The sequence below is a fragment of the Hypomesus transpacificus genome, chromosome 17 (genome assembly GCF_021917145.1).
Source record: "Hypomesus transpacificus isolate Combined female chromosome 17, fHypTra1, whole genome shotgun sequence".
Classification (NCBI taxonomy): domain Eukaryota; kingdom Metazoa; phylum Chordata; class Actinopteri; order Osmeriformes; family Osmeridae; genus Hypomesus; species Hypomesus transpacificus.
This window is the reverse complement of record NC_061076.1, coordinates 14006616-14034205: the sequence shown is the minus strand read 5'-3', so window position 1 is coordinate 14034205 and position 27590 is coordinate 14006616. Positions and strand designations below refer to the sequence as shown.

At 42.4% G+C, this 27590-nt stretch overlaps 4 protein-coding genes across 11 annotated transcripts; 2 read left to right on the top strand and 2 right to left on the bottom strand.

Annotated features, from left to right (window-relative positions):
* Positions 1 to 1841: 1841 nt before the first annotated feature.
* Positions 1842 to 9242, bottom strand: hmox2b (heme oxygenase 2b). Of its 5 annotated transcripts, none has more exons than XM_047038027.1 (7): positions 9215 to 9242; positions 8062 to 8179; positions 7649 to 7775; positions 6599 to 6716; positions 5717 to 6208; positions 4778 to 4901; positions 1842 to 4585 (listed from the first exon to the last, which is right to left on the bottom strand). In XM_047038027.1, the coding sequence occupies exons 3-7, from the start codon at positions 7726 to 7728 to the stop codon at positions 4458 to 4460; spliced, it is 942 nt and encodes a 313-aa protein (XP_046893983.1). In that variant the 5' UTR covers positions 7729 to 7775; positions 8062 to 8179; positions 9215 to 9242; the 3' UTR covers positions 1842 to 4457. The 5 variants fall into 5 exon arrangements, with proteins under 5 accessions (XP_046893983.1, XP_046893982.1, XP_046893981.1 ...); XM_047038026.1 differs by lacking the exon at positions 9215 to 9242 and adding an exon at positions 9053 to 9208 and having other exon boundaries at positions 8062 to 8182; XM_047038025.1 differs by lacking the exon at positions 9215 to 9242 and adding an exon at positions 9053 to 9208.
* A 5318-nt stretch (positions 9243 to 14560) lies between these two features.
* LOC124479307 lies at positions 14561 to 18272 on the top strand. 3 transcript variants are annotated; one of them, XM_047038011.1, is made up of 14 exons: positions 14561 to 15405; positions 15504 to 15582; positions 15797 to 15908; positions 16011 to 16130; positions 16255 to 16305; positions 16396 to 16455; positions 16613 to 16651; positions 16800 to 16856; positions 16935 to 16988; positions 17082 to 17132; positions 17258 to 17448; positions 17621 to 17780; positions 17891 to 17985; positions 18109 to 18272. In XM_047038011.1, the coding sequence occupies exons 2-14, from the start codon at positions 15505 to 15507 to the stop codon at positions 18139 to 18141; spliced, it is 1101 nt and encodes a 366-aa protein (XP_046893967.1). In that variant the 5' UTR covers positions 14561 to 15405; position 15504; the 3' UTR covers positions 18142 to 18272. The 3 variants fall into 3 exon arrangements, with proteins under 3 accessions (XP_046893967.1, XP_046893968.1, XP_046893969.1); XM_047038012.1 differs by lacking the exon at positions 16396 to 16455; XM_047038013.1 differs by lacking the exons at positions 17621 to 17780; positions 18109 to 18272 and having other exon boundaries at positions 17891 to 17916.
* A 2754-nt stretch (positions 18273 to 21026) lies between these two features.
* LOC124479355 (hemopexin-like) lies at positions 21027 to 23078 on the top strand. Of its 2 annotated transcripts, none has more exons than XM_047038086.1 (3): positions 21027 to 21361; positions 22006 to 22101; positions 22295 to 23078. In XM_047038086.1, exons 1-3 carry the CDS (start codon positions 21331 to 21333, stop codon positions 22462 to 22464), a joined length of 297 nt encoding a protein of 98 aa, XP_046894042.1. In that variant the 5' UTR covers positions 21027 to 21330; the 3' UTR covers positions 22465 to 23078. The 2 variants fall into 2 exon arrangements, with proteins under 2 accessions (XP_046894042.1, XP_046894041.1); XM_047038085.1 differs by having other exon boundaries at positions 22190 to 23078.
* Positions 23079 to 24033: 955 nt separating this feature from the next.
* On the bottom strand, positions 24034 to 25479 carry LOC124479504 (guanylate-binding protein 4-like). The gene is made up of 4 exons (XM_047038272.1): positions 25222 to 25479; positions 24894 to 25106; positions 24615 to 24717; positions 24034 to 24374 (listed from the first exon to the last, which is right to left on the bottom strand). The coding sequence occupies exons 1-4, from the start codon at positions 25477 to 25479 to the stop codon at positions 24034 to 24036; spliced, it is 915 nt and encodes a 304-aa protein (XP_046894228.1).
* Between the last annotated feature and the right edge of the window lie 2111 nt (positions 25480 to 27590).

Below are 27590 nucleotides of genomic sequence, written 5' to 3'. Positions count from 1 at the left end.
TATCAGACTCTACTAATCTGCCTTTGAGAGGCCTGATGACATTGATCTGCTTGTTGACTAAACTTGCTTTTATTATTTATTATTAACACTAATAACTAATGCTCTTTGCACATAGGGACTACCAGAACACTTGAATACACCAGAGGCCTGTTCCATAAAGCGAGTTTACCGAATAAGCCAGGCTTATTTCAGTTAGTCTGACTCCTTTCTAGTTAATTTGGTTCCATAAAGCCAGCTCACCGTAGTTCAAACTCAGTTATATGGCAAGTTATGATTCGAAACTAGCCTGGTCTGGGGCAAGCTAACTTTCAGGCTTAGCCCATGATGTTGCTTAACCAGACGTTCCTGTGACACTGACCCAACGGGAAAATGATGATTTACCATGGACATTCTCATTTTGTCATTCTCCCTCAGTTCAATATGTAGGCTACATTAATAGAAAATCAACTTAAATACATAGGCTACAACCTTTAGCCTAATGCATTAAACAATGATGAACCATGATTTCTGAATGCTACAAGCCTACAATAAATGTATGGCTATATGGTAGTTTGTGATTTCAAATGTTTAGGCATCAGGCATATAGGTCTATATCTAAATCTAAATTATCCCAGTATAATAATCATAACTACATAATTGTTAACAGCAGCCTACAATTGAAAAACAATTCATAAATCCATGCATCGATCCTTCATTTTCCCGACACAAAAACCATGTTAAAATTTAGGCTACTGGTTAATGTATTGATTAATAGTAGGCTTTTTATAAAACAATATCAAAAAAGTCCATTTTATTTAATGTGTTTAGAAGGTGTCTGTTTTTTTCTCGACTTAGGTGTCCTATCATTCACGTCAATCATGGCGTGTCATTTTTGGGGGGATAAAGTGGTGAATGAGGGTACATTCTTTCTGGAAGAAGTCACATGGCTGTGTGCATTGCTTTTTGCCGTGGTGGGTTTAGTGTTGTTTTTGGCGGCCTGTTTTAATTTTTAGTTTTAGTCTTTGTGTCAAGCACAAATCTTTTATTAGTTTTAGTCACGTTCATACTCTTACTCGAAAAGTCAAGTTATGTCGCAAAAAGCAAAGCGTAAACCAGCAGTATGGTGTTATTTTTGGGGTTATCCGGCAAGGGAGACAACTTGTCAAACCATTACGACCGTTTAAATGCGTAAATTGTGGGCCTACCAAATCTACTGAACATAACTAATGCATTTAGGCCTACTGATAATTAGCGGTATTTGATGAGCTGTCAGAAAGGTTGAGGTTGAGAATAATGGCCAAAAAATAATTTGGCAACAATTGAAAATTGTATTTGGATGTAGGTTATGTATACATTTAAGACAATATGGAAAATGTTTTTGACATTCTGTTTACGCCTGTTTGAAATTACTTGCAACACATCTTAATTTAGCTCGACTTTTAGCCTGACACAGAGCAGGCGAGTTCAGAAGTATAATTCACCTTGGTTACTTAGCTAGAACAAGAATAAGCCACTTTATTGGAATGAAACTCCCGCTGAAGTAAGCGAGACTTGTTGAAATAAGCCTGGCTTTTCCTTAATCTACATTGATGGAACACCCCCCCGGCCCTTTGACCTGCTTTTATACTGGGACTCATCTTTCTATTTATTATTCCAAATCACTTGCTCGTTGTCTTCTTTATTTGACTTCTATGATTAGATTTCATTTCCCTCTTGGGATTAATAAAGGAAATTGTCTATCTAATGCAATTGTCATCCCAATATTAGTTACATCGTTTTCAATATTCCATCTATGACTTATTCCATGGGCTTTCATGTGTTTCCCATGGCTTCTCCTCAAATATAAAATCACAGACCAAAACTATTGATTCCAGAAAATCTGTATTTTATTTAATTACAGTCAATACAATGTAGCCCAATACTGTGACCTGCTGCCCTACTCACACACCATTTTACACTTGTCATGTCAGTCAACAATAAAGCTAACAAGTTACATTTATGAAAATGGATTGGTTAATAACCGCTCGTAGTAAAATACCATACAGGGCCTGTGTTTGCCCCCTGATGTGACCCAGTCAGACACTCTGCAGGTCAAAGGGGATCCATTTAGTTAGAACACTAGAACACATTCTCAAACATTCACCCACTCTCCTGAGGTTTTAGTCTCAAAACAGCCACAATACTGCATTTGATTCAGTTATGTCCCCATGGTTACAAAAATGCATCATGTTGTGCTGGTATTAAGAAAAATGAGGGGACAACCAAACAGCATTCTTGACCAATACCCACCAGTTGTAGACAGTGCTGACAGATGTTTTGAGGAGAGCATTTTAAAGGCAGGGAATTAAGCAAGACAATAATTCTAATAAATCAAGTAGGGTTATCATTTCCTACCACTTAAAGATACAGTATATGACCAGTAAAAGTGTGTGTGCACGCAAGGCAAAAGGCTTTTCGAGGGGCTGTCACATCAGTTGTGGCCTACTGCCTTTTGGAATATTCCTGACACCACTTTGAGTCATTAGAATATGACAAGCCTTGCATTAGTCTCACACTCCCCCTTCCAATCCTAAACCCAAGACTGTCGCTCCAGATGACTACAGTGGCATTGGTCCAGAACACTTCATCTTTGATACATGAATGAACACTATTTCACCTTCATAGATGAGAGGGGATCAAGGAAGTTGACATAGCCTTCAATTAGTCTGTGAACAAGATCTCTGAAGGACTGTACAGCTGAAGACCCCCACTCACCACTTCAAAACTGAGACCGAGATAAATGCCTGCAAGTGTGTCCTTTGGTATTTACTGCATATTGAGGCCTTTCAGCACAAAAAATAGATTGGATAAGACAAACCTGTAATGTTAGAAACATTTTGGGGAATGTGCATTTTATTTATGATGACAACGAACAACCGTTCGCTCCTGCCAGTTCGTGCTACTTCTAGAAACGGAATATAAAAACCATGGTTCCCATCACTTCATACCACTCACACACATCTGTTTGGCCATCCATCATAGCAATGTCAAAGGCAGTGCATATGCTATCCATACCATGGATAGATGCTGTATCAACTGAGAAACATGAGGTGAGGTGTCTTGTAGCACCTGTGTGGTGTGACCTGAACCGACCTGCTCTGGAGCCTGGGTCTGAAACCCTACATTGGCTCAGGGCTCGCTCGTCCGCTGGTCTGCCGCCGCCGGTAAAGAAAATCACCAAAACAGATGCCTCCGTGCTGGGGACACACTTTTTTGGGGCCTTCCACGGACGGATGTTACAGTTTCCCTACCATCAGCTCTCCTCTACCCCCAAAAGTTTAACTCAGTCTACAAAAAGATTAATGTAGGGTATATGTGACTGTAACAGCTGAAAATAAACAATTCAAGAACTGTTATACACTTCAGAAATGAAAATTGTAGTAACTTCCAGCTATTCGTCATGAGGCTTGAAGTATTTCTCACTTGCATTAAGGAGATGGTTATTTTTCTACTACATTTCCACTCAAACTACATATTAGCAACACAGATACAGTACACTACCGGTTCTAACCCAACCAAATATCTAGGATGACAGATGACAGCTTTCTAATCTGGAGGTCAGCCCATCCTGCTAGGCACCTCATACATGTGTACAGGTAGTACAAGCTATTATGGTATCACCATAGAGCATTAGGGGTACAGAAGGAAGGGAGGAAGGAGCAGGTGATAAAAGGTTAACCCACTACAGTATTGTCCTTTTGGAAAGTGTATGGCTCAGGATTTTCAAGTCTGCACACGTACCCTTGGACATCCATTAACAACCGTTAGTAACCGTTCTCAAGTCCGCCAGACCTCACATCTTGTGCTCAGCAGCCATTCAACACAAATTAGTCAATATAAAACCAGGTTATATTAATGGTCCACTTTTAACACGGTTGTCTGCCCTGTAGTTTTAACTAAACTAGCCTACTCACGCTATATATATGCATAGCTTGTTCTGTTTTGCCAAAGCACATTGTTGCTCTTAAATATTCCAAATAAGTTTATGCTGCATTTTATACTCAACTTTATGATCAATTGCAAAAGTTCAAAATTGGCTTATATCAAAGCCAGACACTATTTCATTTTCGAAATAGAAATACGTGCCACTTCATAACCAACGTCCTCATAATCAAAACGTAAAAAAAAAAAATGCACACCTACGTTTCTCTCAAAAGGAACAACTCACCCGTTCATCTTAGAGCTTTCATAATTGTGTAAGAATAAAGCTATGAAAGTGATCTACAAAAGGGCTTGAGATATGTCCAGCCACAACCGACACGGAAGGGTAAGGTAGAGCAAGAGAGTGAGAAGAGGAAAAGTTACAAGCACTGGGAATGGACGGACTTCTCATCCAAGCAATTACGGAACGGCCCATTTTTCATTGCCTCTTACGACTTCTTTTCTCTTTCCTTCTCCTTCCCGTTTCCCTGCTGGACAGTGATTGGACGATGGATAGATCACATGAGGTACCATGCAGCCAATCCGGCCAGGGCAGCGACCCAGGCAGCGAACAGGACTTGACCGGTAGGGTGTCGGAGCACGGCCATGGCCAGCTGACAGGCAAAGGCTGACCCACCGCTGGCCGCTGAAATAGGGAGAGAAAGACAACTAGTATTCTATGTGCATGGATTCCTTCTACTTGTAGAGGGACAAATATAATGTACATTTACATCTCTACCGACTTCAAACACAGGTCTAATGTACTGTGGCACAGGCGGTACCATGAAATGACCAAATCCTTCTTTACACTGGCTGAGAAGCTGTTCTCTCTACCTACCCGTCTTGGCTGCATAATATGGGCACTTGTTGATGTCTCCATCCGTGGCTCCGTGGACAGGCATGCCTGCATCCAGCACCTCCTCCTGGATGGTCTTCCCGATCTCTTCCAGCTCGTCAAACACCTGAAGACACACACACGCGCGAGACCAAAACAAGCACGTCACCACTCATCCAAACACATCTCACAGAACCCCTGCTGCAGCAATCTCAGCTCTCTACCAGTTTGGAAAAACTGAGAAAAAGCTGAGGCAATTACTGCTACCGAGTAGGCAATATGAGTAAAACTTGTGACCCGTTTAATCATAATATGTTAATTTGATAAAAACACACTGTGGGTTGGTAGACTGTAATAAAAGAGACGTTTAAAATGTGGCCTAACCTGATTAACTGAATAAATTTATTGTGTTATAACTTAAAATTCTATTACAACCCTTCAGTTATATCTTTCTATTCTCGTCTGTATCTGTTCCCGAGGGTTACGGTGATAAGCTTGGTCCAGCCATCTGTAGTTCTTAAATCTCACCGGGCTCCCAGCTTTACTCTAGGGGACAGAGATGGAGGCTAGCTATTTAGCTGGGGAGATTAATTAAATGAGAGGGTTTAGAGAGCTGTACATCTTCCTTTGTGAAACCGATGTGAATGGGCTAATGCTCTTAACCACAAACCCATAGAAAATGTACAGAAAGCCCACAGGTGCGCTTGCGATCACCATGTAGAGATGAACTTCCCCCCACATGTTTAGAAGGCCCGGGTGTTAGCATGGACCTGATGCCACGGATATGTATAAACAAACTTGGGTCACAATGTGAACTGATCATCGCAATTGCATTCAATTTGTGATGTCATGCAATACTTTCAATATCAAACACATTGACAGATATTTGGAACTGGAAAAACTCCCTTCACAAGTGAACTAAAAAATAAAAAAAATCCTCACCTCCATGTTGAACTGGAAGGCCAGGTTGGCCTCGACCACCAGCCTATCCTTGGTATCCCTGTCCAGCTCCAGCTCGTTCATCCGGCTGCGGTACAGCTGCTTGAAGGCTTTGGCGCTGTGGATGGCGTCGAACGTGTAGAAGTCAAGGCCCTCCCCGGTGGGCGGCAGCTTCATGGCCCGTTGGGCCACCTTCTTCAGCACCTGGCCCCCGGACAGGTCCCCCATGTAGCGGGTGTAGGCGTGGGCCACCAGCAGGACCGGGTCCTCGCGGCCCACCTGGTGGATGCGGTCCACGTAGTGCTGGGTGGCCAGGGAGCAGCTGACCTGGTCCTGCCAGTCGGCTCCGTAGAAGTACTCCAGGTCCCTCGCCAGGGCCTCGCGGCGGTGCAGCTCGCTGGGAAAGTAGAGCGGGGCAAAGTGGGGGTGGTCCTTGTTCCTCTCTATCTCCTCCTCCATGGCGGAGTAGGTGAAGTAGAGAGCCACTGCACCCAGCTGGGGGAACAAGAGTTGGCACAGTATGCAATGGTTCACATTCTGTTTTCATTTAAAAAAGAAAAAACGAGTTGTAATACACATCTGTACTCATGACAGCATAAAGAATCAAGGGTTCTTCATTGAACAATCATTGACAATTTTATAGGGCTAGGTATAGTGGTTAAAGCATCTGATTGCAGATCAACAGGTCAAAAGTTTAAATCCCCCTTCTGTATGTCATTTTTTAGATAAAAAGCGTCCGCTATATAAATACATTTCATTATTACACTACATCAATGTGATTGTAAATACATTCTGTGTTGTTCCGTGTTTTGTCGGGCAGGAACTGAGACGAGAGGTACTGATTCTTTAAATGGAGGCTTTGTTCCTCCCTTTCTCCGGGCTGACCTTGAAGAGCTCTTTGCGGATCCGTCCCCTGAGAAAGTCTTTGACAAACTGGGTGCTCTCAGCCTTCTCGTGCACCTCCTTGGTCCCTACTGCCAGCAGCTCCGACAGGTCCTCAGGGCTGTGAGAAGAAACACACACACTGATACCACACAGATAACCAGGGGTATACTGTATGTACCCTGTCGTGTCACCACCTTCTATACAGAAATACAGTTCCGTTAATTGAATTGGAAGATACGTCACATTACCAAGAGAAAAGAGAGAGAGAGGGGGGGGGGGGAGAGAGAAGGGGGGGGTGAGAGAGAGAGACAGAGAGAGAGGGAGAGGGGGGGAGAGAGAGAGGGGGGTGAGAGAGAGGGGGGGGAGAGAGAGGGGGGGAAGAGAGAGAGAGAGAGAGAGAGAGAGGGGGGGGAGAGGGGGAGAGGGGGAGAGAGAGAGGGGTGAGAGAGAGAGAGAGAGGGGGGGGAGACAGAGAGGGGGGGAGAGAGAGAGAGGGGTGAGAGAGAGAGGGGGGGGAGAGAGAGAGGGGGGTGAGAGAGAGAGGGGGGGAAGAGAGAGAGAGAGAGAGAGAGGGGGGGGAAGAGAGAGAGGGTGAGAGAGGGGTGAGAGAGAGAGACAGAGAGAGAGAGAGAGAGAGAGAGAGAGAGAGAGAGGGGGGGAGAGAGAGAGAGAGAGAGAGAGAGAGAGAGAGAGAGAGAGAGAGAGAGAGAGAGAGGGAGAGGGAGGGAGAGAGGGGGGGTGAGAGAGAGAGGGGGGGAAGAGAGAGGGGGGGGGGGGAGAGAGAGAGGGGGGGGGGGGGGGAGAGGGTGAGAGAGAGAGGGGTGAGAGAGAGAGAGGAGAGAGAGAGGGAGAGAGAGAGAGAGAGAGAGAGGGGGGGGGGGTTAGAGAGAAAACCCATCGTTGTCACACACACAGGCTCACGCACACATTTAAAAAATAGTCAGACCTCGAGAGTACGGCTCGTTTCCAGAGCTCGCGCAGTTTCAGAGACGAGGCCTCTGGTGGATACAGGGATGGAAGGATCTTACACGGATGTACTGGGCTGATTACCTGAGAGTGGCGTCTGGTTCCTTCTCAGCATACACCATCCCTGCTCCATTGGACACAGTCACTTTCTTCTCCATCGTCATCTATGACGTTACTCGTTCCACTCGTCTGTGTCGCCCTGCGCCTCAATCTGCCCAAAGTATTTTGGTATGGTAACATTGGACATTGTAGAGGACTGCCATGCAAGGCTAATATATATTATTGTGCAGGTCTCTTGATTATGTGGTGGACTTTATACTACACAATAAGGAAAGAATGCCCAAAATAAGTAAGAAAAACTCATTATCCCCCCAACAAAAGACCATTTGAAATGTACTAGATACATTGCTTTTAATTTTGACAACCAACTAAATACCACACTAAAATACAAACGGCACTTTAACATCAACACGTATGAGAGTAGCAATACAGCCTACCTGAATCCTCAACCCTGTATCAAAACGTGACAGATTGTTGCCGTATTGACCTTGTTCAGCGGTTGGTGGTCAGTGGTAGTGTCCCCTGCCAGTTAGTTAATCTGTGATCTTCTTCAGCCTGCTAGAGAGGAGGTGCATGCATGACTTTCAGCCATTGATAAACTAACCTCAACAGACCTCTGGTGAAAAACTGGCACAGCCTAGCAAGGCCTCCAATAATGAAAGAGAGATCAACAATGGCCTGGAACTAGGAACATGGATTCACAAAAGGAGCTTACACACACACACACACACATGATGTAGTCAGTACACGACCACACAGAGGATAACAGTTTTTCTGGTCGTTACTGAAGTTAGCTTAGCACCTGTCTAACAGAATGTCATTCATGACACTTATTCAGTTGTTTTTATAGCTCTGACGGTACTTTACAGTTTATCAACCAGTTAGTAATGACTTGTAACACTGTACACATTCCCCACAAGCATTGCCGTAAATAACTTATCAGTTACTTAATGTACATTTACGATATATTTCTACGTTAACTTGGATTCATAAAAACGTAAACTAAAGAAGCTATCTGCAGGCAAACGACAGTCCGAGCCGTTAAATAATCTCCCAAATAATGACCAAAGCATCACCATCAGCAGCAGTTTGCAAGCTACTGTCAGCAGCTTGGCTAACATGATGCGTTAGCTTGATAGTGCTAGCACCACCACTAGGTTTAAATGCTGCTATCTTAGCCAACCTGCGGATGTGGCAGGCTGATTTCAATTAGTTTTAAGAATGGTAGTCCTTTGGTGCCGAGAACTGTACATCACTGAATTTACAGTCCAAGGTACAAAGACTAACAAAGCCTAGCGTACCTCTCCACGATTCTGTCCACTGTTGTTTACTGTCAAAACAGGAAGTGCTGAGTGGCCAAGTTACAATCACGTGTCCGTCACAAAGTATAGCCTGTTTCTGGTTGAAGAAAAGCAACGTGTAGCCTACCGTTAAAGGTTAAAATAATACCAGGCAAGGCTGGCAAGCACAATCCTCCCTGGATATTTTTTTCTGAAGTTCAGTTTCAAAATTGAGAGTGTACAGCCAACAAGCACCTGTTAGCTTGCAGTCCCATTGCCTACAAAACCTTTTAGGAAACAGTTGACTTACACCCAAGCTGTGTCTACTACCGCGCACTTGTGCACTTTGAGCACTGACTTTCAGTGCTTACGGCGCTTCACTCACAAAAACAGAATAATTCAGTGCACTGAAAGTACCCGGATGGCGCACTGCAAACGGTCCAAAAAAACAGTGTACAACCAGAGCCTGTTTAAGGAGAGCCTGCCCACTCCCTATTAAGCCCCATTGTACCGAATTTTGTTGCAGTTCCACCCGAGTTCCACCGGGAGTGATCGCGGTCGAGTGCAAAATGAATGGGAGTCTATGGAGCTAAACGGCTAAATTTGTCTCTTTCGCCTGATTGTCGTTGATAAATCTCAGAGCTAACACACGACGTAACGGCAACGTTGTATGTTCGTACTTTTTGGTCGGTTCCTGACTTACCAGCTAGAGACGTTGTGGTTACGTCATTTGACGGTAATTTCATTACCAGGAGTTTTAAACCAGATCTTACCAATCCATGACGTTGTGGTTACGTCTCCCAATGGTAACTTTGTGACCAATTATCCGTTGGTCACAAGTCACCAGCTGGCAACTATAGCTAATACAGTTACGTTGCCCATACGTAACTAGGACGTAATTTGATGACCAAACCTTTGTCACCAACATTACACACAAATAAGAATTGCAATTCCTCTGAGATATTTTGTGTGGAGAATGAAGATTAATAAAATGATCAATGTTTAAAACAGTTGTATGATTTTAATAAGTAGGCCTAGCTATATACAAGCACATTATAGCTTAAATGAATAATAGCCTGCATTATTACCTTTAAATAACTGTGGAATAGCCTACCATCTAAAACATTGGTGGCATCAAGGGTAAGAGAACATAACCATATTACCTATCAAGTCACAGATTAAAAACTGTCATCAGTTTCATTGTTTTACTATGGCGCATTATGGTATTATTATTCTGAGAATTACATTTATTGAGTATGATTAGTCTATTTATATTCTGACAGTAACTTCAAGCTGGAAGCTCAATTATCAATATGTCTGAGTCCTTGTGTGTCAATAAACCTGGAGGAACATTATAGTAATGATGAAGCAGTATTTTTGTTCATACCAAACCCAACTACACTATGTTCGGCTACAATCAATATTCTGGATACAATCAGTGGACTGGCAAAAGTAAATCTATTAAAGGTTGTGGAGGCACTGCTGACAGCTGATGAGGGAAAGGCGAAGATGGCAGACGTGGAACTGTCGAGGCTGTGGCGTGGTTGGACAACAGAGGAGCGGTAGGCAGTCTGGTGTGACGTTCCTGAGGCAGAGGGAAAAATGACTGGCATAGGTGATCATTGACAGACACGCACATGCCACAGATGGTTTGAGTCAGAAAACATAATTTTGTATTGCAAACCAAAACTTTCAATGTAGAATAAGATACAAATGTATACTTTTTGAAAGTGGTAAATGGCCTCACGAGGTGAGTGTTCTTGGAGTTAAATTTCAGGAGATGCAGCTTTTCCTTCGTGATCCTATTGCCATATGATGGGAAGTAATGTTATAATATATATCTCTTGGGTAATTTTATAATATAAATGTCTTAGTTAAGACAACTACTGAAGTGTAACACATTTCATTACCAATGTTTCACCTTTCTTGCACTGATGTTTAAGGGACCAGGAGACGTTTTCAGAAATGTGGACACCGGGGAAATTGAAACTGGAGACAAAGATATGTTCTATGAGGGTAATATTCGTTTTACAGTAGTATCAAGTAGATCAACATCTATATATTAAATATGATTGGTCACAAAGTTACTTTGACAGAATGCATGTCAGTTACATCAACAGTCCATGAGTGAAAAACATACTTGTACAAGTTTGTAACATGTTCCCAGTACTACTAACACAGTACTGGATTATACAACACGTATGGGACAAAAGTCTGTATATTGGTTACAGAAACGCAATACACCAAGCTGTCTGAATAGAGCCAGAGCTTGCGGGTCGGCACCTGCCTATGGTCGGAACGTCTCGTGGATAGTTCAACAACATTCAAATTCTGCTAACGTTATTCTTCGCAGTTGTTGGTGGATTACAGAGAAACAAGACGTACAGTATTGACCTAGAGATAAAAGTTGGAGTTTAGCTAGTATTTATATAAGTTTTATTACAGTCGTTATTTAATCTTTTATATAGAGTAGCAAAGCCTAATCGTTTTAGTTGTTCTTAGCGTTAGATAGTGTATAGATTAGCTTTTTGTATTTTTTAGTGTAAGAATAGTTTAATATTATATGTAGTTTAATCCTTCGTTTTCGATTAGTGTTTTTAGTGTAATTTATTGTAGATATTTTGCTGTATATTGTAGTTAAATTAGTTTTAGGGTTAGATATAGAGCTAGCTAGAGCTAGGTTTGTACGGTACTGTACGGTACAGTAGCTGACCAAGACCAACAATCAGGTGAGACTACACTGGTGTACTAGTATGTAGCGTTAGTTGTGCATGTAGCTAAATGTAAAGTATTTAATCGTTGATGGGGATGTGAAAGATTTAGTTATTAATCAGATTTTTCTTACTATAACCATTTGGTAAGGTCAGGTTCCCTATGCTAATCTGACAGTTATAACCTCGGAGCTAACGGCTAAACGCAATTGCACGAGCGAATGAACAAGCTAGAGCTAGCGAGCTGGGTGTCAACGTTAGAGCTAACGTACTGATCAGCCTTACGTTACTCGCGGTAACCTTCAAATACGCGACATCATGATACCTGATAAACGAATATTTATGTGACAATTGCACCATTAATCTACACCAAGCATATCCTTCTGTATGAAACTTACCTCTCCCTAGTGTTGTGGATGATTCCCCTCGTTCAAGTGCATTCTTCAACTAGGTTTGACGCCAAGTGGCCGGAACTTCCTAGGTTTGACGCCAAGTGGCCGGAACATCTTTAAAGGGGCAATTGACTGGGTTTTTTGGGTATTTCACACTGTTCCTTAAGGTCTCCGAATAGGGTATGTAACATTGGTTGGGTTGAAAATAGCCCGGGTGCTGTTCTATGCCCTCTTACAGATCGTCTGAAATGTTCCCGGGAAAAAACACTAGCTTTTCTCCTTTTATGGTATGCTCATTAATATTTAGATAAGCTGCGCGCTGATTGGTTGGTTATCAACGAGTGAAGCTGGGAGCAAAAACGCAACGGCCAACAGCAGCACTCGCTGAAACACTGAAGTTGGAGACTTGAATTAAAAACGCGCAAATAAATCTATTGTGTCTACACAACACTGTTTTCAACAGATTGACTATATAACATTTGAAATGATAACATTACTTGTTTCCACTTCTGTTGTTGAAGCAAACTGGATTGACTTAGGTGGGTAGAACATTAGGCTACAGCTTAGCAACCAAACGTTGTTGTAATCGTGATTCTACTCGGCTTCAGTTAGCTAGCTAGGCTAGCTCTAGATATCTTGCTGTAAAATAACATGACAAAGATCTGGACAAACATGCATCGTGAATTGTAGATTTTCATTACACAGGTTATTTATTTGAATGAAACACAGTCAGGAACATGAATCAACGTTAGCCCCATTGCCAATAAACTAGGCTAAATTATCACACATTCTATGCTCTTGCGTTAACTAGCAAGCTAAACTTGTTTACATGCCTACAGTCTAGGTGTTACTAGTAACAGTTACTAGCAATGCTAATGTATCCTGTATCTAAAACCTGCCTTTCTCCAGTTCTTTCAAATAGATTATCTAGACAGGCGTTAGCAATAAGCCAGACTGCAGTTCGTTTTCTGGCTATTTTTCGGAAGCTTCCCTTCTATTGCCGACTACAGCTAGTCTAGCTAGAGTCATTTGATGTGTGTAGAAACGTATTTAGCATTCTACCTGGTATGCTATATACAGGAAACTTTAGCATTGCTAATAACTGTTAGCACAACATCTTACTGTCCTTATAGCTTGCGGTTGCAATGAGCATATGGTTGGAACAGCACCTCTTTCCAGGTTCAGCTTCCTAGCATATCCTGCTTGAAATTGTCCAAGGTTGTCAAAACTGTCTTGGGTGAAATGTTCAGAGCAAATGAATGATTGAGTGTCGAACTTCGCCTGGATCTTCTCATAGACAACAGCAGCCATGCCTGTTGAATGTTTGGCTCCTTGGGAAGACTGTAAGTGTTAGCCTTCCCTGTACAGCCTGGAACACAGCATTTACGACCGTGGTCCATAATCAATATCCTTGTTATAATTCAAAACGTTCTTCTTTGTAATTCCTTATAAGTAGCCTACACAGAGCAGCGCGCAGCTAAACTAGTATCGGAGATAGACGCTACCTCTGGCTGGTCTGGATGTAAATTCTGGGGCGTGACAAAGATACAGACCAGAGCCAATAAGAGGGCGATCACCGGTCCTACGTAGGACCGGTGGCTTTGTTGAAAAGCTAGCGTTTTACAGCCACATTTTTTCTTTTTGAGATTTGAATAGGAAAGAGGTGTCAATAGACTTTGATATTCAGGTATGTTCAGTTTACCCTCCGAACTGTCGTTTTTCAACAATGACAAGGTAAAATCGGTTTTGCAGTCAATTGCCCCTTTAAAGAGTGTCGTAAATAATTGTAAATGATTTACAATTTATTGTAAATTATTTACTGCATTTTTAATAAATTATTTGTGTCTGCCAACACATACAGTTTCCCAACTGTACTGTTGCCAAGCAACAATTACATTTCCCTGAACAAGCTTGCTTGCTACTTTAGGTCTCATGACACTGCAAGCCAGCTATTTTGTTTCATGTACATTTATGTTTCCATTTATTGCGCAACCAGTGAAATAAGGTAATCTTTGCTGCCCAAAGTGTGATACAATCTAAAACACAACAATTGTTGTTAAATAGTAAATAGTCTACAAATTTGCAATGTGGCCTGTCCTATGTGCTGTCCACCTCAAGCCCATCACTGTTTTCCCAATCACACTGACGTGCGGAAACAAGCGGCCAACTGACCTGCATTTTTTAGATGACATGGTGGCAGACCTCAATGATCTACAATCTAGTGGCCTGCAACACAGAGAGAAAACATTTAAAGTTAATGTTTTTTGCATTGTGTGCGATGCTTCAGCAAAAGCCTTGGTCCGTAACACAAAGCTGTGCTCAGGTTATTACGGCTGTGATAAATGCACTCAGAAAGGACAGTGGTTTAACAGAGTTACATATCAGGAAACAGAAGAACTCACCCTGCGAACAGACGAAGCATTCAGACATCAAACCCAAGTAGAGCACCATCATGGCAACACTCCCCTGCTCAACTTGCCTATCGACATGGTAAAAGCCTTCCCCATTGACTACATGCATCAGGCATGCTTGGGTGTCATGAAAAAGCTTCTCCTCATCTGGAGCAGAGGAGAGAAAGGTTGTAGAATGTCTGTGACACAAATACAGGAGGTGAGCAGCAGGCTTCTTCACCTTAAACCTGAAATTCCCCTGAAATCTTCTCCCGCAAACCACGAGGTCTTGAAGAGCTGGAAAGGTGGAAAGCCACGGAATTCCGGCAGTTTATGCTGTACACTGGTAAGGTGGTGCTGAGGGGAATCCTGAGGGATGACCTGTACCTCCACTTCTTGTCCTTCAGTGTGGCGATGTGCATTTTAGTGAGCTCTACGACTCTCAAGCAGTATTCACAATACGCTCAACAACTACTGCAGTACTTTGTTGTGAGAGGACGGGAGCTTTATGGCAAGATGTTTCTTGTGTACAATACGCACACAATGCTCCACATAACTGCAGATGCCGTTTTGTTCGATGGGTTGGACAACTGCAGTGCCTTTAAATTTGAAAGTTTCTTGCACACCATGAAGAGGATGGTGAGGAATGGAAGATGCCCCCTTTACCAGGTGGTGAAGAGGATCGAGGAGAGAAAAGAAGAACCCCTGCAAGTGCAAAAACAGAAAATTACAAATAGCCCAAAGGACAGAGCGTTCGTGCTGGATAGTGAGGAAGGCTGCGATGTCATTGATGAGACAGAAAAAAATGGGTGCCACCTGTGCCGTGTATATAGTAATCCGCAACCACTGTTTTTGGAGCCTTGTAACTCATCCATCATTGGAGTGTTTCAATACAAGAACACAACCACAACAATGAGATGGATTCCCTGCGAAACAATAAAGAGTATCGCCATGAAGAAACAAATGGGGGATAAAAAGATCTTCATGAAAATCTTACACAAACTATGAGTATGTATAAATGTTGTGAAAGTATACTCGCATAGTATATTATTTACTATGGAAAGGGTAATGTTTAAAGTAACTGTTTGTCTTACTATTTTCAACAGAATGTACTACATTGTAGAATTCCTTGAGGAAAACCTGGTGGGAATAGTGGCCCAGTGTTGGACCTATGAAGAAAATGAGGTAAATGTCATATTCTAACAACCCTTGTTAACTATTTATACCGTGGCGTTGTTGAATACTCGATTCTGATTGGTTGCTAAACTTTTCAAGGGCATACATTACTTCTTGATAATTGTTGACAAGGAGATCTTGGATAATTAATTGTAAAATGTATGCACGTAACATTTTATATTTATATTATACAGTAATTACAATGGTGTTTTATGCATTTCAGCAACAATACAGCTACTGGCCACCATCCAACCCGACCAAAAGGGCAAAAAAACAGGAGATCCCGGATGAGGAGCTGTGGATCAGCAGAAGAGTCCGGATCTTTGCGGCAACTGGTCAGTTGAAATCGACATAAGCTTTGTACAAAAATGTATTCATTGTTTAACTCTAACTGTAGCTATTTGATTTTACTTAACTGTTACTATTTGATACTTAAGGTGATTTTGAGAGAGCACTCAGATGGAGCAAGACAGCTGAGGACAAGTCTGCCGTCGAAACGGAGGAGGACCAACCGAGAAAAAAGAAAAGACCTAACAAATTTGGAGACAGCAGTGAAGGTAAGAACTTAACAAAAACATATTTGGTGTGGTACTCATTTGTCTGCTGCTGAAACAAAACAGAAAAAAGGATTTAGAGTGAGATCATGGAAAACAAAGACTGTGTGTTATGTGAGCTATTTAGATGAGGGTTCATCATGGGAAGTTGAGCCGATGAAAAAGACAAAACGTCGAGGTAGGTATACAATGTATACTCATTCAATAGAGTACTAGACCATTGAAATATGGCTAAATGCAATAACTTAATAATGTGCATGCTCTTAAGATGGACCATTTCCACGAACCAAAGCAACTACAGACTCTTTAAAAAAGAAGATAGATATAGGTAAAGTCCTCACTTTTTGTCTTTTCTGTCTTTGTTTATTATTTGTTGTCTATAAAAAAGTTATTATTTACTAGCCATTATGATAGTCCATCAGTTTAATAGAAAACTGCATATCTTTAAACTTTACATTGTGACAAACTTTCAAATCTGATTCCAGCTAAACTTCCAACCCCTCCCCGGCCAAAGAAAGCAAAAAGTACGGCAAAAAACAACCAAGTCACTCAAGATACACAGTATTTGACAGAAATATTTCACAGTAATCAATTACAAATCTACAACATAGAAAATACTGTTAATTCGATAATTCTACACATTCTCAAATGTATTCCCATCTATGTCCACAGTCTCAGATCCATTCCCAAACCCTCCACCTCCGACCCTGGCAACAGATGGAACTGATGGTAAATAATCTAAATTAATAATGTCACTACCATTGCAAAATCATTTTCATGTATTTTGTATCTGTATTTTGCTTGCAGATGAACTACCAGAATCCCAGCACTCCATGACTCTGACCCAGCATTTTGTCGAAGGTAAACTGACCATTTTACATTAATTGATTTTTGAACATTTCCTAAGAAAACACACTTTCATATAATCACGATATTGCTATGTTGCCAAATTAGACAAGAGACCCTCTTGGCCAGCGACAGCTTGGGAGCCAAGAAAACTCCAAGGTATGCCTTTTTAAACATCATATTTAAACTTAATCTACCATATAGCCTAAAGTAGCCTAATAATCGCCAGCATGTTTGCAGACACTGTGACCGCGGTGGTAATGGAAGGTGATTCATAATTACAGATACACTACAAGTTCTCCTTCGAAAGGTGGAGACAATTGAAGCAAGCCAGAGGGAGATACTTCTTCTGTTGCGCAGAAGCCAGGGAAGACAAAGTGAGGAGCCAGCACTCAACTTTGTTGCGGCACAATGCGTAAAAGACCTTCAGGATCTTGAGGAGCGCCTCAAGATGAACGAGTTCAGAAAGAGAGTGGTAGGTCGCTAGTATAATGCTTAATTCAAGTTGAACTGTCCTGTAATTTATAACCTACCTAATTTGGTATATTAACTGCCAACATAAATTAAACAGTTTAAAATAAGAATGATGTACTGTTGAAATTGCCAGTTGAATGTGGTTACCTTCAAGGCCTGGTTATTTTCAACAGATTCACCATCTCAGCCTCACTGGTGGGGCCACTCCTGGAGAGTGCGTCAGGAGAGTGATGCGGTCGGTGGCAACAAATGCTGTCTGGAGCTGCTACAGCTTCAAGGGGAAAAGGGAGAAGTTGCCTTTCATTGGCACAACTGTGTGCACAACAATTAAACGTTGAGTCTGAGCACTTCTTTCTGTGAAAGAATCACATAAAATGTCTTAAAATGTTGATGATCTCACTTAACACTGAATATATATGTTTGTGTTGTCTGTCCAATTGCAGAAGCAGTTATGAAATGGAAGACAGGGCTGGGAGAGGAGGTGGTTGAGATCCTGATAGGAGAGACTTTGAAACATGCTCCAGCACAGACCATTAAGGTAACAAATAGCAATGGGCAGTTATATTGTATCATGTTTAAAATGACAGATTCAAAGCTAGACAGGTAAAATAGGGTGGACTTGACACTCACCTTTTTTGTTTGTGTATTGTTTCGTTGATAGGCGCAACTGGTCTCTTCAGTTGGAGGAGTATAGCTGCTGGAACCACGGCCTTCTTTTCGACATGTTTTCTTTTTAAATAAAGTTCTTGCATGTAACTTGGTCCAGTAAGTCCCTGTCTAATTTACAATTACAACATAGGATAACGTTGTGTGTTGGTATGGCTGGGAGCTCGAAATAATTAATGACTCTCTGTAACACAGTTAGTTGTAATCCCAACTAACTTCTAGGCCGACTGCTACAGCAACACTACATTCATAATTTATGTGTATCTGCCATGCAAAATATCGGCTTTGCTTAAAAACGGCTATGGGCTATCTGCCGGAATAGTTTTGGGCAAATGAAGACAGCTAGCAGCTAATGCAAGTCCGCCCTAGAATAGGCTGCGGTTTTCAATTACCTGTTGATGACCAACTGACAACTATGAAGACATTACGTTGTCACGACGTTGTCACGACCATCTGACAACGTAACCAAATTACGTTGTCGTTACGAATCCACGACTTTCACGTAATGTAATTACGTTGTGGCGACGAAAGTTTGGTCATCAAATTACGTCCTAGTTACGTAAGGGCGACTTAACTGTGTTAGCTGGGTTGATTATAGTTTTTGCATGTTCAACATGGATTACATGTCAAAAGTTGAATGAACGAGTACTTAAGTCCTTTCAGTTTCTTACGGGGTAAGTCGTTGTTGCCCATAACACACTAGCATTCTGCTAACGAATGTTGATTGGTTAGTGAAGGACTGACTACGACCAGAGATCCTGCTTGATGGCATCCAAAGCAGAACCAGAATGTCAGAGCATTAGCAACATTAGCAACAACATTAGCAAGCCAAAACTCTTTCTAGTATTTGTATTGACAGGGAGAGCCTAACCTGTCAGCTGTGTTGTCGATGCCTCGAGAGTAAAGTGGAAGTAACCAGAGCTTGCTGTCAAGCAGTAGCTCTGGTCGTGCGATGTGAATGACGTCAATGCCATTTTCAAAGGCTTTTTAGAACAGAAAGGCGACTAAAAAAAATCTAACACCCAGTGGTGTGTGTGTTTTTGCCTCCCCTTTCGATTTCAGAATTCAAATTACTAGACAAAAAATTATATCCTGAGAAAAGTGGATTTTGAGGGGTATAGCTCCATAGACCTCCATTCATTCTGCACTCGACCGTCAGCGCCCTCATATGGAACTTGAGTGGAACTGCAACCAGTTCAGAACCCGGAAGTTTCCTGTGAGTGGGAGTTCTCTCTTTATTAGACATTCTCTGCTTCTACCATGGTCTGGGTGAATACTCGATTCTGATTGGCTGCAGGAGTGTCCATTATCGGGTGATAACGGACACCTACTGCGTCATTGCAGCAAAACTGTCTTTTCACCGTTCTAAATTATTCCAATTATTCCCATACAAGACATACAGAACATCGTACGTATCTCTGATGTCATGTCACTTCTTGTATAATGGTTATAATAACTTTCAGCTAATTGGTAGGGTTACTTATATTGGTATTATATTTAGGGTTAGTATAGCGTACTATTTATTGTTATCTGTAATTTTAGAAGTTTTAGTGTTAGGGTTAGTATAGTCGTTTATTTATTGCTATCTGTATATTCAGGAAGTTCACTTATCTAAGCTCAGCATAGATGTAAATTTGTTCTGTGTACTTATATGTTATGTTATGTCAGGTGCTTGCGTTGTCTTGTCTTAAGAATTTCAGTGCCCAGTCTAACCTTGTGTTGTTCTGTGCATCTGACAAATAAAAGACTTGAACTGGTACTTTGCACCCACTTGTGGGCGTGACCCTCAGTGTCGGGGCTCTGACACATCTGTCTCTCAATTTACAAGAAGTCTCATCTAGTGCAGATAATCACATGAAGGCTGTAATGATTCTCTTGTTGCTAAGTAAAAATGCTTAATAGAATGAAATGTTACAAAGTGAAGTAAAACCTATTTGACAGTCTTTACCATTACTGGATTGTGTAATACAAATGACTGTATAATTAAGAACATATTAAATACATGAATAGGTACATAATCTGTATTCATGTATTATATATTATTTATTGCTTGATTGTCTTTCATATTGTACATTCGAATGACTGTGTCTGACGCCTTCAGGTGTAAATACCAATATTATTAAAAAAATGAAAGCATGTTTGGCAGCACGGTGGCTCAGTGGTTAGCACTGTCGCCTCATAGCAATAAGGTCTGTGGTTCAAACCCCGGTCGCTTCCAGGTTCTTTCTATGTGGAGTTTTCATGATCTGCCCTTGACTGCGTGGGTTTCCTCCGGGTACTCCGGTTTTCCCCACCATCATAGAGACATGCATCGGATGAATGTTGGTAACAAATGTTGGTGGTGGTCGGAGGGGCCGTAGGCGTGGATTGGTAGCGACGCTTCCGCACCACCACCGGTTTGACTGTGTCTGAAAGAATGCTGGACTCTGTAAAGTGACTGAGTACCTTGAAAAGCGGTATATAAATCAAATGTATTATTAATATTATGTTGAGTGGGGCTCAAAAATCATGAAGTTTTAAGAGAATTTGTATAGTCAACATATTGAAGAATATATTTAGAAATGCACCAAAAATTCATGGTTAAAGAACACAAGGTTTATGATATTGATATACAAGGGGAAATTTACTGGAGATAGTGCTGGATGTAAAATATTTTTGTTAAAATCTGGACACTGGCCTGGATCACTTGGAAGATTTCAAATGTCAAACCGATGCATGATCTTATTCCTTATAAACATGACTTTTTATGCATGTTTAATGAATCTAAATGCTGACAATATTGTTGATGGTATTTGTAACAATGCTTGTGACATTTAATAGATAAACTGAGGTGGTAAGGTCATGAAAGTGAAACAGAAAGCAGATTAACTGTAGTGTTTTGGAATTCCCCAGACATTCTGACAGCAACATAAACTTAACCGTATAGCAGCATAAGCCTTGGGTTATTTGTGATTTACTACACCCTCTTGTGATTTACATTGTTATTTGAACACAAAGGAAGACGCACAATGACCATAGAAGATTAAACTCAAGGAAGCACTCATTGGCACGGACAGTCAGACCACACCGGACGATTAAGGACATTTACACTACATTTAGTCATTTAGCAGACGCTCTTATCCAGAGCGACTTACAGTAAGCAGAGGGACTTATTTGTTGAATTGTGTTAACATGAACAACAGTTCATTGACCCATGATCTGAGCGCAATTCCAGAACATGTTATCTTCCATCTATTTCTTGATAAACGGTCAGTCTCCTTTCTCTTTTGGTTTCAAAATCCAATGTTCTCCTTGGTTGCTGTTTTTATAACACTGTTTTTATAACCCTTGTGTGGGTGGTGGTGAGGTACAAAGCAGAAATGCAGCTGTTATCTACAGTCTTTGATTTGCTGTTATCATGTTTTGCCACCTCACACAGTAGGCCTAAATGTACTTTCTGTTTTACCTTCAATACTTTAGTGCCTCAGTTTATCTAATAAAATAACCAGGCTTTTTTCAGATAAAAATAAATAAAAAATATTCATTGAAAAAAATAAGCGGTTAGGGAATCGGGCTAGGAATCAGAGGGTTGTACACGTGTGTGTTCTTGTGTTTGTGTGTGTAAAAGAATTTCAGAATCAGAATTTGGTTTATTCGCCATGTATGTCAGAATTAGAATCAGAATTAGAATCAGCTGCCTACCTAGGCAGCCATTTTCGGCGCCAACTTGTATGTCATACAAACACAGAATTTACTGTGGTAGGGAGGTGCAAAACACAGCGACAGGTCAGACATGAAGACTAATCCAACAACCAGAGACAATTATGGAAGTCAGAAAAGTATAAAATACTCTGAATCAGACGAGTCAAACCTCAGTCAGGTGACGTAAATGGTTCCGTCTGTGTGTTTTTAGCTGACGGTGCCGACCACGCTGACAGAGAGCGCTGCAGCAGAGCTCACCTGGATGCCATCACATCAGATGACGCAGGAAACGTGTACGCCTTCAGGGGTGGGTGTCCGTGTGGGTGTGGTCAATCTTCACCTGCAGAATTGTTACATTTCCTTATCTAAATTGTAACGTTTCCTTACCTAAACAGGAGGAACATCTCCAAATGTTGGTTTCTGCAGTGATTCTTGCAGCGTACTAGCCTACATGGTCTATAAAGCAAACATGTCACTTCTATGCTGTTCGACCCTCTCAGGCCACCATTATCTGCGTCAGGATGTAGGAAATGACAAACTGCACTCTGAAAGCATCGAGAAGGCCTTCAAGGAGCTGCACAGCGAGGTGTACGCTGTCTTCTCATACATGGACCACCTCTACATGATCAAGGCAGGCACACAGGCACACACCGCACAGATACGTCGCTGAACAGAGTCCGGTGTGTGTAGGATAAGATGGTGTACCTGTACAAAGTCGGGGTACCCCAAACCCCTGAAGGAGGAGCTGGGCCTGGAGGGCCCCCTGGACGCTGGCTTCGTCTGCCAGGATCACCACATCGCCCACATCGTCAAAGGTAGCTGGAACAGACCGACTGGCAGATACCAAGGCCAGTTCTGGTACAACCAGCTGCAATAGCAGAACAGCAATCGCAAAAGAGAGTGGGGAGCACTTTACATTAACGTTACATTAATTGTCATGTCATCACGCCAGGGTTTCCCTGGAGCTGTTTGGCTGTGACCACTAGCTGGCGTCCACCAAACAACAAACCTATCATGGAAACGGGTCTAAGTGTCTATCACATTTCTTTCAACACATGCACCATGGTTTTCACGTACGAGAAATGCTGTGCCTAAAACCTGCAGTAGACCTCATCTTATGCTCTGTTACCTCTGTGATCTGTCTCATTCCTCCATCATACTGTTTATCTGTGTTTCCTGCCTCTGGATCTCTCATGGAATGCTCTGCAGGGTTCTAGAGTAATTGGGTTTGTGTGGTCTTTTTAGTAGGTGTATTGAACCACCTGGAGAGTCTAAAAGGGCTTCTCGTCTTATACCTCTGCTGCATTGTGCGCCGTGTTACACAGTAAAGCTGAAATGGCAACAATGAACACCCTCGTCTGAACTGGTCATTTGAGTTTGTGTCGTCAAGAAATATTGTGTAATTACAGAGACTCTGCCTACAGTTGGTTTAGTTGAGGCTGTTTTTGTACCCAGTGGGCAGTACACAGTTGCAGGGATTCTCATAAACAAATGTTCACAATGAATTGACTTTTAAATCTTAATTTTAGTGTCCGTTGCTGAGGTTGAAGTAAAACTGATCCTTTTCATCATTATAACACAAATATACTGTATGCATGAAAACATTTCCTCTTTTCAGTTGGCTTTAGGTAAAAATTTTAATGACAAAAAAAACTCACAAAATGTAGTATGAACTAGTAAATACAGTATGTATGTATTTCATGGTGTCATGATGGGGAACCTCTCTAGTCCTCTTCTGAGGAGACAGAGGAGCAGTTGAAGAGCTTCCTCTTTAGATGGAGCCCCACAAACATCCACAACCAAATGGTGTACTTGCCTTATATTGGCGAAAAAACGCCTGATATATCAACAGCAGTTCAGTCAGGACACTCACGTGATTGATTTAACCATTTATTCATAATCATGAGAATAGGTTTAACTTTAGAGGAATGGATGTACATGGGTAAGTGCTCCCTGCCTTCACTGCAACATGCATGAAATGAGACAGGAGCAACAAGTTCAATCCCCCACGGGGAGTACAGACAGACAACATGGGGGAGACGAGGATGGTGGTGGGTGGCCTTAGCGCAGAACACTGAGGTAATCAGGGATGCATGTGCATGCATGTGTGCAGAAGAGGCAGGAAGAGATGCAGGGAATGGCCCAGGGTGGAATCGAACCTGGGCCTCTCAGGTAAGGCCTTGGTTTATACGGTACTTGGTCTTCCCCGGGAGCCATTGTGGAACTTTCTGAATGGTTTTTAGGAAATAACACAATTTTTTGGTTTCCGTCTTTTCAAGCGATCTATTTCATTTTTCAACATCTGCATCTCCTGAGCCTGCTCCATCTGTCTCCTCATCAAGTCAGCCTTCTCCTTGAAACCCTGCTCCAGAAGAGCCTTCTGCTCCTTCAGATTGTGATCTTGAGCCCTGTTGAACTCCTCCTGCTGTTGCCTGAACTCCTTCTTCATTTTCTCCTCCATCTTCATCATCTTCACCTCCTGGCTCCTGCGATCGTCCTCCATTTTGAGCTCCATCTCTTCATATTTCTTCTCTGTAGCTTTCTTTTCCTGCTCCATCAAAGCTGCTCTCTCTTTCTCCTCTGGTGGAATCCAGAAAAAAAATATTCAAGTTGACCATCACAACTACGATTGTTAACGTAGAACACAGCATAAAACAATACAATTCTACGCTGAAACATTCATTTTACTCACATAATTCCCAATAATTAGCTAATTGAAAGACAGTTCCTATGATGGCTAGTTTCAGATTGAGAATTTAACTTTGGTTTGGTTCAGAAACGTCCTTGTTGTGGCCCCAAACTCAGCGGCAAAGGTCTTACCATGGATCTTCTTCTTGCTGTCAGTAAGTTTCTGGTCAGCTTGTAAGATGGAGTTGGACTCAACACTCTTCTCCTTCAGTAACCGTTCCAGTACCTCCTCAGCCTGCAGAGACCAGACGTGAGCATGCTGCTTTAACGATCATTTATATACCTGAGTAAACATGGTGGTACAGTCCCATGATAAACGATGATAAGCTCAAGTTCCTATTAATCATTTCACAAAGGAGAGTATAAAGTATAGCTTTTTCACGTTTTCCACACAGGGATTCACATTCTTACCCGGATTCCTTTGTTAGGTGTGGAACGATACAATGCCACCAAGTTGTCGTGGAGATCACAGTAAAGCTCATAGCCACCTGGTTTGGCGAAGAACCCGTCCTGGATCTTCTGTGCGACCGGAGCGGAGAGATCCCTCAGCAGATCCTGACACTTCTTCTCTGAGGCTTCCCCGTTTTGGGTTAGAAGTTCCTCATAGTGCTTAGTAATACCAGTCTAGAAAAGGTCAGATGAGTAACGTTTTGAAAACCATATTACGTTCTAAGATGTTTATTCTCGATGCTGGTGTCATCTGTCTAGACTGTCAAATGTGCACCAATTAAATACTTACCGCCAGCATTGTCAAGAATTCCCCATTTTCGTCTTTGAAGGAACGGTTCATGAACTCTTGGGTGGCCTGATGGTCAGCACGTTGGTGTTCTGACATCTGGTCCATGTCCACTGGGAACCGGGTCTTCAGCGGCTCTATGCAGCTCTGGTACAGCTTCAGCCCCTCCTCCACCGCTGCCTGGTTCTCCATCTGGGCCACAGCCAGCACCGCGTTCTCCAAACAGGGAACTGCTCCCTGGGAGATGGTCTCCACGTACATTTTGACCAAGTGGGCAAGCACTGCAAGCATTGACCAATATTTCAGACTGACTGATTCCCATAGACAAATCAGTAAAAATTAATCATGAAATGTGTATTGCATTAATTCTCTTAGAGTAGCTCAACTGATTGAATTTTCTATTACATTTACATTTAGTCATTAGCAGACGCTCTTATCCAGAGCGACTTACAGTAAGTACAGGAACATTCTCCCAGAGGCAAGTAGGGTGAAGTGCCTTGCCCAAGGACACAACGTCATTTGGCATGGCCGGAAATCAAGCCCAATTCCCTAACCGCTCAGCCATCTGACCCCCTATTGACTATTTTACATCCTCAGCAGGGTAACCCATACCTTTATCATACTCTCTCTCACACATGCACACATACACACATCAAATATAGATATGACATGATTTAATGACTTAAACCATTTATCTCACTCGCTTACAGCGAGCCAATCAATGGCTCGGTTGCTAGGTGCACTCTTTTTTGTCTTGTTTTGTCTGTTAATTCAGTGTTCTTCCAATATTTCCAGGGTTCTCTAACAAGAGAAGTGCTTCTAAATATCATGACTACAATTGTAGATTTATTTCCCACTTTTCTGCTTCCAGCGGCAGATTTAGTGGGAATTCTAGCCAGTGCCGCGCTAGGCTTTGCCCATGCAGTGAAACGCCAAAGAAGAGGAACGCGAGCGGGAACGCTAGTTCGGCTACGCAGACGTGGAATCCGAACAGTGCTTCCAAGTTTTTTGTTCTCTAACGTACGTTCACTGTGCAATAAAATGGACAAACTTCAGCTACTGATGGTGAAAAACAGAGCCTTTCTTTCATCTTCGGTTTTGTGCTTCATGGAGACATGGCTGTGCGATTTGATCCCGGACACCGCATTACATCTGGCAGGCTACTCGTGAGAGCTGATCGGGACACTGCACTCCCAGGCAAAACAAAAGGCAGTGGTATTTGTTTCTAAATCAACAGTGGCTGATGTGTAGATGTGACAGTGATTCGGCAACATTGTTCTCCGGATCTGGAATCATTTTTTAAACTGTAAACCTTTTTACTCACCACGAGAATTTGCAACATTCATTTTGGTCGGAGTTTACATGGCACCGGGTCTTCAGGTTAAAGAGGCCCAACGCATGCTCGCAGACCAGATTCTGAGTGTGGAGCGAGAAAAACCCGGATTCCCTTGTTATGTACACGGCGAGCCCCTCAGCATGTAGAACACCCCCTAGTCAAACCAGTGGGATGGGTTATTGCGCTCTTGAGTCAGCCTCTGTACAGTCAGCAAAACACCCAGAAGACGACATCATTCAGGTGAGGAAAAATGGTAGAAAATACCCACTGATACACCGGTAGGTTCACTGAGGGACAGAATGGTGAATGAACCCATGTGGTATTATGATAAATAGGTTTGAAGAGGGTGTTGGCAGCGTGTTCATGCCAAGGTCAGTGGTAGTGCACCTCCTGGTAGTACTGAGAAGCCAGCTGGTAGTCTCCTCTCAGCTGAGCCTCCCTGGCGAAGTGCCCCAGCTGGGCACAGTCTAGCAGCGGGCAAAGTGGGCTCTCCTGGGCATCCACTGATAGGGTCTGGAGATGGGGAAACAAGTAGCCTGGTCCTAACCGGACTCTCGTACATTTCATTTGTATTGAGAGTCTGGGCTCGCTCTATTGACAAGCGTTAACTTCCTTGAAAGTGGGTACTCTGTTGAAGTTTACTAAACTATTGTTTCTGCCCAGAGCCACTGGATCTGCCATAACCAATTGCTAGCGTTCGCCTTAGCCAACTCCTTCACCACTAACGGAGCTAGCTGGAAAATCAAACGAACCCCGTGGGGATCAAAGATTGTTCTTGCTCCGGCTTTAACTTCTGGATATTCGGCAGCGTTGCAACAACGGACCGAATGGCTTCGCTCGCATCTTTCTCCGCGGCCGTTAGGGAACTACAACTCAAACTAGCACTCAACATCAACGTTATCGTTCTCAGCCACTCCCTCTGTTCGCTGATTGGACCGGTACATTTTTTCCCGGAGACATCTGACCAACATACCTCAAGCCCAGACGCAGTACAGAAGCAAAATGAAAATTGAGCGGAAGTACATAGGAGGGCAGA

What these genes read in the sequence shown, in the direction of transcription:
- LOC124479355 (XM_047038085.1), top strand. Translation starts at nt 21,331, where the DNA reads ATGTTATCTTCCATCTATTTCTTGATAAACG. An exon ending in CATCTATTTCTTGATAAACG is followed by an intron (nt 21,362 to 22,005) that starts GTCAGTCTCCTT and finishes GTGTGTTTTTAG; the next exon opens with CTGACGGTGCCGACCACGCT. An exon ending in AAACGTGTACGCCTTCAGGG is followed by an intron (nt 22,102 to 22,189) that starts GTGGGTGTCCGT and finishes TTACCTAAACAG; the next exon opens with GAGGAACATCTCCAAATGTT.
- hmox2b (XM_047038027.1), bottom strand. Translation starts at nt 7,728, where the DNA reads ATGACGATGGAGAAGAAAGTGACTGTGTCCAATGGAGCAGGGATGGTG. An exon ending in GAACCAGACGCCACTCTCAG is followed by an intron (nt 6,717 to 7,648) that starts GTAATCAGCCCA and finishes TTCTTCTCACAG; the next exon opens with CCCTGAGGACCTGTCGGAGC. An exon ending in ATATTATGCAGCCAAGACGG is followed by an intron (nt 4,586 to 4,777) that starts GTAGGTAGAGAG and finishes TCCCTATTTCAG; the next exon opens with CGGCCAGCGGTGGGTCAGCC.
- LOC124479504 (XM_047038272.1), bottom strand. Translation starts at nt 25,479, where the DNA reads ATGTACGTGGAGACCATCTCCCAGGGAGCAGTTCCCTGTTTGGAGAAC. An exon ending in AATTCTTGACAATGCTGGCG is followed by an intron (nt 25,107 to 25,221) that starts GTAAGTATTTAA and finishes GACCTTTTCTAG; the next exon opens with ACTGGTATTACTAAGCACTA. An exon ending in CAGCAAGAAGAAGATCCATG is followed by an intron (nt 24,375 to 24,614) that starts GTAAGACCTTTG and finishes GGATTCCACCAG; the next exon opens with AGGAGAAAGAGAGAGCAGCT.
- LOC124479307 (XM_047038011.1), top strand. Translation starts at nt 15,505, where the DNA reads ATGTACTACATTGTAGAATTCCTTGAGGAAAACCTGGTGGGAATAGTG. An exon ending in AAAAAAGAAGATAGATATAG is followed by an intron (nt 16,456 to 16,612) that starts GTAAAGTCCTCA and finishes ATCTGATTCCAG; the next exon opens with CTAAACTTCCAACCCCTCCC. An exon ending in ACGAGTTCAGAAAGAGAGTG is followed by an intron (nt 17,449 to 17,620) that starts GTAGGTCGCTAG and finishes TATTTTCAACAG; the next exon opens with ATTCACCATCTCAGCCTCAC.